Source organism: Hippocampus zosterae, chromosome 8 (assembly GCF_025434085.1).
Source record: "Hippocampus zosterae strain Florida chromosome 8, ASM2543408v3, whole genome shotgun sequence".
Classification (NCBI taxonomy): Eukaryota; Metazoa; Chordata; class Actinopteri; order Syngnathiformes; family Syngnathidae; genus Hippocampus; species Hippocampus zosterae.
The window spans coordinates 8,591,832-8,601,881 of record NC_067458.1 but is presented as its reverse complement, the minus strand read 5'-3'; the positions used below and the strand labels follow the sequence as shown (position 1 = coordinate 8,601,881).

At 41.2% G+C, this 10,050-nt stretch overlaps 1 protein-coding gene across 2 annotated transcripts in view; it reads right to left on the bottom strand.

The window, feature by feature from the left end:
• The window catches only part of zgc:101100 (uncharacterized protein LOC445169 homolog), a 5,749-nt gene extending 2,200 nt beyond the window's left edge, over positions 1–3,549 (bottom strand). The window contains exons 1-3 of one of the 2 annotated variants that reach the window (XM_052073146.1): positions 3,003–3,549; positions 1,809–1,992; positions 1–6 (exon numbers count right to left, since the gene is read on the bottom strand). The exon at positions 1–6 is cut by the window's left edge and continues 170 nt beyond it. In XM_052073146.1, the coding sequence (XP_051929106.1) occupies positions 1–6; positions 1,809–1,971 (169 nt within the window). In that variant the 5' untranslated portion in view covers positions 1,972–1,992; positions 3,003–3,549. The remainder of the gene's footprint in view (positions 7–1,808; positions 1,993–3,002) is intronic. The other variant, XM_052073147.1, reaches the window with a different exon arrangement.
• Positions 3,550–10,050: the final 6,501 nt, after the last annotated feature.

Genomic DNA, 10,050 nt, shown 5'->3' with positions numbered 1-10,050 from the left:
TAAGTTCTGATGACATGGATAGAAATAATTCGATGAAATTATTACGGTGTGATGCCGGAAAAAAAAAAAACGGAATAATACTGTTGACGAACTTTGCATATTCTTTTTATGCGTAATCTGAACCAGTTATACAGGTACAAACTCAATAGTGTTGGGTACATGATACACTCTATCGTAATGACATTCAGACAAGAACTAAATCAGCATTTTAGTCTTTTCAAATGAGCGTTCAATTTAAATGAAATATTAATGTAACTACACTATGTTTATCACTGTGTAATGTGTGTAATGTGATGAAGCACAACAGATTACCGGTACACTGTAATGAGAACTGCAATATTTATAATATCAGGTACCATGCAGCAACTCCCCCACACTGCACATTTTCTCACCTAGTGACAATTCAAAGATGAATATTATTTTTCTCGAATTAAAATTTTGGGGAACATGGTGGACAGCTGGTGAGCACATGCAGTTGAAGAGCATTTGATAATTCTGCCTGTTATTATCCGCGATTGGCATACACTGACAAAATTGTTTTGAATTTACTTAATTTCATTTCATCAAGTGATCACACAAAATAGAGATAGATCTATAGTTTTAAGTAGACTATACTGTATGCCGCAATCCACACAAGGATGGGGAAACATAAAAATTTTAACTCCACACAGGATGACCTGCAACCTCAGAGCTGTGCTAACTCTGCCTTTTTTCATAGAAATGTTATTTTTGGTGTCCACCATTTTATTTTGTGATTTTAACTTGGTAATGTGATTTGTAGTTTTAATTTAGTCGTGTTATTCCTCTTTATATTTTGCCTTGCATGTACGGTGCTATTACATAAACTTGCCTTGTGTAAACACAATAGTAAATACATTTTATGTTATGTGTTGTGTTTATTATTTTACTTTATGTTAACTGTTTTGTTAAGCGCTTTGTTACAGCTGCCGCTGTTGTGAAAGCGCTATATAAATCAGCATGTATTGTATTGTATCTATTAAATATTTGCATAAAACATTTGTAGGCCATAAATATAAAACACTATATGTCGCCTTCTTGTGCTGAGTGGGCTTAAGCCACTGCACAAACTAGTTCAGTGCGTGCCCTTTTGTACGATCAAAAATGTATATTCGAACATGTTTGATGAATTCTAAGGCCACAAAATATCTTACTCACCCAAAAATAGGGATATTGTGTGAAAGTTCACCATTAATCGAAAATGCACCTTTTCGGGTGAATTTAAATTGAGCCTCTAGTAACTTTGAAATGCTTTTTTTTTTGCACAACTTGCTGAATGAAGAAATTTAAAGATGGGTGTTGTTCTTAAATTCCCAAGGATGTCCAATTGTATGCATTTCTCCAACTCTGCCTGGTAACTTGCCAATGACACTCGGCGACACTGAGCTCACAGTGGCCATTTCTGTCTGACAACATCCTGTCTGATGCCTTACCTTACACAGCTCGAACTAACATTGCGGGACGGGGGGATGGGGGTATTATGTCAGCTGGGCATTTGCCTTCAAAAGTTTAGAAAAGTAGAATTTGGTTCACCTGTAATGGTCACAAACTACATTTTAGGTTCATCCTGAAATTTCATATGGAAGCCCACTCTCATTAACTTTTCATAAGTAGTGTTGAAAAACAACCAAATGAAACCCAATAAATAGGGCAGTAACAGAGTGTGCCTTCTTGTGCCACCTGACCGACCAGGCATCTTTACGCCGTTCGTAACCTCATTACAGCATACAGTTTAGGTAGCATCGTAAATCGAGGACCGTCCTTCTGTACATATCTGTCGGATTGACTACCTGCAAGTCTCTCGGCCACCGACAGGGTGCGCACCGCGGGGCTGGCCGTGGGGAAGATGTTGCTGTACTGTGGCGACATCTGCCGATGGAGCTCCAGCAGCATCGAAGCATTGACGCCATGCAGGGGGAACATGCTGCACAAATCCATCGAGGACATGTTCATTATATCGGCATCTTGTCCAGACTTTCACATACAGAAAAAAGGCAGAAGAAAGGGGCCGCTTCACCTTTTGTTGATGGAACATGCTACCAATTCAAAATGCTAAGTAGTTAATCAAAGAAAATTAATATTCAAAGAAAAAGATTTGACAAGGCAAAAGTTAGTATCAGTGTGATTTATTCATTCATTCATCCATCTTTCCGAACCACTTGATCCTCACTAGAGTCGCGGGGGGCGCTGGAGCCTATCCCAGCTGTCTTCGGGTAGTAGGCGGGGCACACCCTGAATCGGTTGCCAGCCAATCGCAGGGCACACAGAGACGAACAACCATGTGCGCTCACACTCACACCTAGGGACAATTTTTAGTGTTCAATCAGCCTGCCACGCATGTTTTTGGAACGTGGGAGGAAACAGGAGCACCCGGAGAAAACCCACGCAGGCCCGGGGAGAACATGCAAACTCCACACAGGGAGGCCGGAGCTGGAATCGAACCCGGTACCTCTGCACTGTGAAGCCGACATGCTAACCACCGGTCTACCGGGGCGCTCCCAGTGTGATTTACTAAAAAAAAAAAAAAAAAACTTCAATAATGGCATGATAGCTTGTAAATGTCAAAATTAATGACAATTATAATTTTTTTTTAAAAGTGTGGCTTTTTTGATTTAACTATTTTACATTTATAAAATCTTTTTGAAATAATTGGGCAAGATATTCTACTAAACTTTTTTTCTTGTAACATTTTGATGCATGCATGTTAAATTCTGCCATTGGAACATAAAGCAGAAAAAATCATATTAAAACAAGTCACAAGTGGCACCCGGCCTAATTTAGGACACCCTCGTCCAAGGGCACATGGCAGTACCGCCTCATGAAAATTGAGTTGAACAAAATGCATGATCAAAACGTGTAAACCACTTTTTAGGGTAGTGAATGGCACTCCAGGATGAATGAGATACAATTTCTGACCAAACATGCCATTGAAATGTTTAGTTTTTATTGTGATTGTTAAGAATGTGTGTGTACAGGTGGTTTACCTGGGATAGTGATCTTGTCTTTTTGAGGCGTTCTCAGTGCGGTGGCAGCGTATATCCCCAGTGCGGGAGCTCCCAGTCTGTCTCAGTTCCTTGCAAGCATTGTCGGCTTGCACTATTTAAGAAGCATTTAGCTAGGCTCCCTTCAACCATTAGCCAATAGAAAGAAAGGTATTAGCTGGGATTAGGTGGGATGAGGACTGAAGTGTGGGGGTGGCACAGGGCTCAAGTTTTTGAAACTATTGAATTTGGGAGATTTATGCCAAGGATCTCCTACAAGCGAGCGTTAAAACAATTAAAACAATGTGGTGGGCTAATCTCTGAGGCAGCCCGGATTAAAATAGCAGCCTTCCCCTCAGTCAGCCCTCTTTTCGTTCTCTCATCATGCTGCTGCCTTTGACAGCCCCCGCCACAATCCCCTACTAACCTTCCCTCTTCCCAGGGGGGGTTTATTTTGCTAAGGCACACAATATTTCCCCTGGTAAACTGTCACCGTGTGAAGGTAATCCCAACTCCAACCTGTTGAGAACTTCTTCAAAGCAAACTCAATTAGGAATGTTCCCAGAGAGCTCAGAACTCAGCCCTGTAATACATGGCATTTTCACTTTATATTCACCATGCACATGCATAGTTAGTTCATCTATCTATCTGTTTCCGTTGGTGGTTTGCAATTTTAATATGTTGGAAAACGTTGAAAAGTTAAAGACTTTCAAGGTTGCAATGTAGGTTTTACATTTTACATTTTACATTTTAAAAGAAATTTCATCTCACATACAGCACCTTTGACAATAAAGTTGTACTTGATACTGTACTTGATACACCCACAGGACACTTTATTAGGTACACCACCACAATCAACAGAGCTGCATCAAAGATACTCGGTTGTTACTTGAATATTTCTGTTACCTAATTTTGTGAGGAGCTAATACTGTCATTGGAAATACATAAAAGTGACAACCACTGCCAAGTAATTACATACTATCAGTATATATATATATATATATATATATATATATATATATATATATCCATCTCTCTCTCTCTCTCCCTCTTTCGATATAAATGTACAGGTCTGTATTCGGTAAATAATGCATCATTGTGACGTAGATTAAAGTTTGGCATTTATTGTCCTGCATTAAATAATTTGGTGTCAGAAACTATTCTTTAGACTGTAAAAAAAATCATAATTTGTATTTAGGAGGTCAAGACCATTAAAAAAAGAAACAAAACAGAATGGATTGGAATAAAAATACTTTGCTGTCATTGTTTGGTACAGATACACCAGCATTGGAGAGCATTCCTAAATTTGGGTTTTCAAAAAAAAATGAATAGAAGGATAAAAAATAAAAAATAAACGAGCACAACTGTCCGTGTTTTTATGTTATTCATTCATCTTTCATTCATCTTCCGTACCGCTTGATCCTCACTAGGGTCGCGGGGGGTGCTGGAGCCCATCCCAGCCGTCTCCGGGCAGTAGGCAGGGAACACCCTGAATCGGTTGCCAGCCAATCGCAGGGCACACATAGACGAACAACCATCCACGCTCACACTCACACCTAGGGACAATTTAGAGTGTTCAATCAGCCTGCCATGCATATTTTTGGAATGTGGGAGGAAACCGGAGCACCCGGAGAAAACCCACGCCGGTCCCGGGGAGAACATGCAAACTCCACACAGGGAGGCCGGAGCTGGAATCGAACCCGGTACCTCTGCACTGTGAAGCCGACGTGCTAACCACTGGACTACCGGGCCGCCCGTGTTTATGTTATGTGTTATGTTTATTATTTACTTTATGTTATCTGATTTGGAAAGTGCTTTGTTACAGCAGCAGCTGCTGTGAAAGCGCAATATAAATCAGGATGTATTGTATTATATTGTACAAATTGTGCAGTTAAAATAACAGTAATCCACAATACAATGTAATACTGCATGTACAGTCCCCTCCAAAAGTAATGAAACCGAAAGATCAATTCCTTTTTGTTCATTTTTTTTGCACAATAATCCCTACTTTATTTTTTACAATTTTATATATACTGTACTAGCTGGTTCGCCGCCCTCCGGGCGGCTCATCAGCTAGTTCCTGCGGAAGGCTGGTAAGGTGGGCCTTCGGCCCACAAAAGTGTTGTTGCTTGGTTCAACTTTTTGTTCATCTTCATTGCTTATCGCGAAAATAAGGAGATGTTTAGTACTACTAAATAACTAACAATTTCATTGCAATGCTTGTGGGTAGACAACATTTTTTCGCTAAGATGCCCGCGCGATCGTAGTGAGCCACTGCCTGAGCGGCACAGTGGCGGCGCGCAGCGGCGCGGTGAAGTAGGTACGTTTTGAAAAGGGACAGACGGAAGGACAGACCGCGTGCGGGACGACGCGCAATATATATATATATAGATATACTGTAAAAAAATAAAAATCCTCGTCTCACCCCTCGGGTGGTGTCCGTCCCTCATTCAGCTGGGGTCCTCTACCAGAGGCCAGGAAGCTTGAGGGTTCTGTGCAGTATATATATATATATATACCTGTCCTAGTACACAGTATTTTCCAAAATTCACCTTTTGGATGGGTATATATTAGAGCTGTCAGTTTAGCGTGTTTTTATTGGCATTAATTAAAATGAATTTTAACGGGATTAAATTTTTTTTCGCGAGATTAACGCGGCACACGTTACAAGCGGATGTTACGGTGCTCTATAAATACACCAGAACAAAACAGCAAGCGCGCTGCAGAAGTCCACGCCCATGTCTGTTTTGCCAGCCATGGCAGCTTGAGACACCGAAAACGGATATTTTATGAGAGTTATTTATAAAAGAGTTTATGAATGGAAAGTTTACTTTTAAAAAGTTGCCAGATTGCTCCACTGACAAGATCAAAGTTACCTGTTCTTCTCTCTGTGTGTATCATACAGGTATATGATGTATGCCACTGACGCGATTGTTACTTGTTTGGAACTATTTTGTGTGGAAGGTTACAGCGTTCCGTGTCCATATAAATAAAGCGGGTGGAGCTTCTCTGTGTTCGTCTGACAGTGACGGTGCGCAGAGGCGGTGACATGACAACGAAAGTTCAGCGATGCAGTGGTAGCGACCTAGCGAAAATAAAACGTCTCCAGTGTTGTCATCGAACCAAGTGTAGTCATTCGAAATGAGGTAGACACAAAAACCGTAGAGAGACTTCCGCGCAAGAAGTACCAACATAATCAACATAGCCTGACTTTGTTAGGGGGAGTGAAACCCACCTCTTTCAGAATGGTTTGCCCCAGCAGCACGGGGGAAGTGCTTGCGCTTGTTTGTACGGCCGACAGTTTTGAATACAGCGGCACATAACGAACACTGGTGTCCGGGGTCTCGTTATTCTCCAACAAACATACAGAAACAGACTGCTGTGTTCAAAGCAAACTTGAGAAAAACGAAGTATGCAACCATGGTTTAAATCCATTATAGGCTGAGTACTAGTTTACCTTAGATGTGCACTTTATAATGTTATATTGCTCTGTTTTGATTTCATTAAAAAAGCTGTTAAAGCAGCTGTTGTGTGACAAAATATTTTTTTCACTGTTGTTGATGGACAGTAATATTGTGTGAGAGATTATGTGTGAACAACTGCTCCAAGTGAAAAATGTTCATGTAAAATTGAAAATCAAATTTGTTATTTCAGTAAATATTTGCATTTGGGACATAGAAAACTGATTCATGATTCCATGTTGATGAAAGCATTAAAATGGGTGAAAAATAGGACAAAAAATGTAAAAGGAAATTCAGAAACGATAAAAAATGTGTGAGTAATCACAATTAATTTTTTAATCCATTTGAGTTAATTATGACAGTTGCATTTTTAATTAGATTAAATAAATTTTATTGTTTGACAGCTGTAATATATATATTAGTTGTTATATATATATATATATATATATATATATATATGCACGCACACCTACACACACAGGGGAAAAAAGTAATAACCTTCCTTTGTTATTGACTTCGAGGGTGAAGACTAATACTCACACTTCACTTTTTCTTTGAAAACATGTGAATATGTTTGTGGATTTTTTTTTTACCCGCACCCCACCACACACACACACACACACACACACACACACACACACACACACACATGGCCTTTTTGTCTTCCTCCTTTCGCTGTTCCTGGCTGTCAAGCTATATTAGTGTCCAACAGAAATAAGTCATTTAGAAGAGGCTCTGTCGGCCAGCCCCTCAGCCCCACTAAAAGCTCCAGGATTAGGTCCCAGAGGCCTTTGTCTTGGCAGCCCGTAGGATTAGGAGAGATTTAACGCAAGGAGAGAGAGAGAAAAAAAGTAGTTATTTCATGGCACTTTCATGATGAAACCTGGCCAAAGCTGTGTTGGCTGGGGGGATTAAAGGCACACAAAGAGTAGGCTTGTGTGTGACCCTCCCCATCCCAGAGCCACCAGCGCTGACTCAATTCGCTGCCACTGGCACCCCTTTCCCTCCGCCACCGTTTCCCTTTCGAAATGCCACAAAGGTCTTGGCCGAGTTCACCTCGTAGCTGTCAAGTCTCTTCTCAATTCCCTCATCGGTTCAATGCTGCAAGTTCCCATATGAGCAAGTGAGAGCAGCAGTAATTTACAGTTTAGGAGCTAATTATTCAACGATAAGGTCACTCTTTGCGACTTTTCAAGGCTTCAGACTTGCCAAGCGTGACATTGATGAAATAATACATTCTTGTGCAGGGTTTCCCAAGCTTTATTGAGCCAATACAGGATGTCCGAAATGTCTGGACGAACTTCTTTTTCTACATTTCATTTCAGGTAACATTTCGACAGGTGTCAGACCTTCAGCATTTGTCATCCTATCATTCGATCAGCCTTGCTCATGGCTTGCCGGTTGACATAAGGAGCCGCGTTGCAAAACTGCTGCCTGGAAAAAGGTTTTCTGTCCCCGACTGCAATTTAGTGCCAGTTTGAGAAGCTTAATGGATATTACGCTGCTTGAGTACAATTTTTAGAAGCAAGATCTTTCAGGGTGTTCAAAAGCTTCAAGCAGTTGATTATGATAATCGACAAGCTAAAGTCGCTATGGGTAAAGCGTTATCACTTTCGGAAGCATCCGCTAAATCAAGCTTTTATTGATGCTGAGAGATTCAGTGCAACCATGAACAAAGTGACTGCTCTAGGAGTTTGGTGTTTTTCAATCAGTGGGTTGGCTGTTTTTAGAAACCTGCCGTAGTGTTAATTGTACTAAATGTTCAACAGTCATTAATCTCAAACTAGCACCGAAATGCTCTCCGGGAAAGAAAAACCTCGATCCAAGTGCTCCAATGTTAATCGGGAAGGCTTACAAAGCCTCAGCTGTCAAATACTGATGCTGTCCAGATCAGGTGTGCCCAATACATCGATTGCAATTGACCGGAAGCCCGCGGACTGGTCCCGAGTCGATTGCGAAGGCTGTAGGGCAGGGGTGGGCAAACTTTTTGGCTCGGGAGCCACATTGATTTCTAAAATTTAACAGGTGGGCCGGGTCAGCACAAGATACAGTACATATTTAAAAAACTGCATATGTTGACACTCCACACCAAACATCAACGGATCAAAAGCATAACATATTTTTTAAAATGAGAACAGTGACACAACTATGGTATATAGCCTGTACACCTCCATTGTTATGGATCGATCGTTAATGTAATATAGTCATAGAAAGTTTAATGCATAAGATTTTTTTATTTACCTTGTTCGGGAATTTCTGTTTGACAGAGGTCTGCAAGTGGTAGATAAGATTTCTCCCTCTATCGTTCTCCCTTTCTCTTCGTCTCCCCCTCTCTACCTGTGCTCTGCAACTTCAAGTAACGGAGCCTCCTGACGTTGAAATATTCAAGTCATTCAAGTCCAAATGAAATGAATGCAATCACTCACATCGAACCTTAATTCTGTACCAACCTTCGGCGAGCCGGATTAAAAAGAACAACGGGCCGGGCCGTAATTTGCCCACCTCTGCTGTAGGGAGAAATGGGGAAAAAAAGGTTATTTATGCGACCTATTTTTGTGCTAGGATGCTCAGGGGTATCAGTATCACTTTCACAAAAAAAAATAAAAAAATAAAAAATAAATAAAAACAGGTCACCTTTAACCTACGGTGGCACATGACCTGCGTCACCGGAAGTTAGTTAGCGGTCAGCAGTCCGCAATTGCAGCTTGCGATCAGGGCTGCTGTAATATATCTTTTTTATTATTATTATTCAGTTTGTTTCATCTGCAATTCACCAATGGCACTGGCAAAGAATGGGAATCTGAAGCGCCAGGAGAAGCATTTTAAACGGTACACGTGCGCACTGAACACAAAAGTGCATCCCATGCTTCCACGTCGCATCTTTTCTATGGTAGGCACTGATTTTCTTTTCACAAAGTCTTGAATATATTTTTTTTGTTCTGTTTCTTTCATGTTTGGGGTTGTTATGGCTGTTGCTCAACATGGCATGTGTGTGCGTGCGTTTGTGTGTGTGCAAGGGTGCTTATTTTAGCAAGATAATGCCCAAGCACATTCGACACATGTTACGACAGCATGACTTCGTAGTAAAAGAGTGTGGGTACAAGACTGGCCTGCCTGCAGTCCTGACCTGTCGTGCATTAAAAAAAAGAGTGGTGCATTGTGAAGTGTAAAAAATATGGTGTAAGAATAGCACCTTCAAGGCTTCAACTGTCCTCAGTTCCCAAACGTTTATTGAATGTTGTCCCACATCCTGAACCTACATCCTGTCCCAGCTTTTTTGGAACATGTTGCAGCTGTTAAATTCATTAAAATTTAGTAAACGTTCAGGAAATATATACTTTGAACATCTTGTCTTTGAAGGGTATTCAATGAAATATAGGTTAAATGAGGCGGGCCGGTAGCCCAGTGGTTAGCACGTCGGCTTCACAGTGCAGAGGTGCCGGGTTCGATTCCAGCTCCGGCCTCCCTGTGTGGAGTTTGCATGTTCTCCCCGGGTTTGCGTGGGTTTTCTCCGGGTGCTCCGGTTTCCTCCCACATTCCAAAAGCATGCGTGGCAGGCTGATTGAACACTCTATATTGTCCCTAGGTGT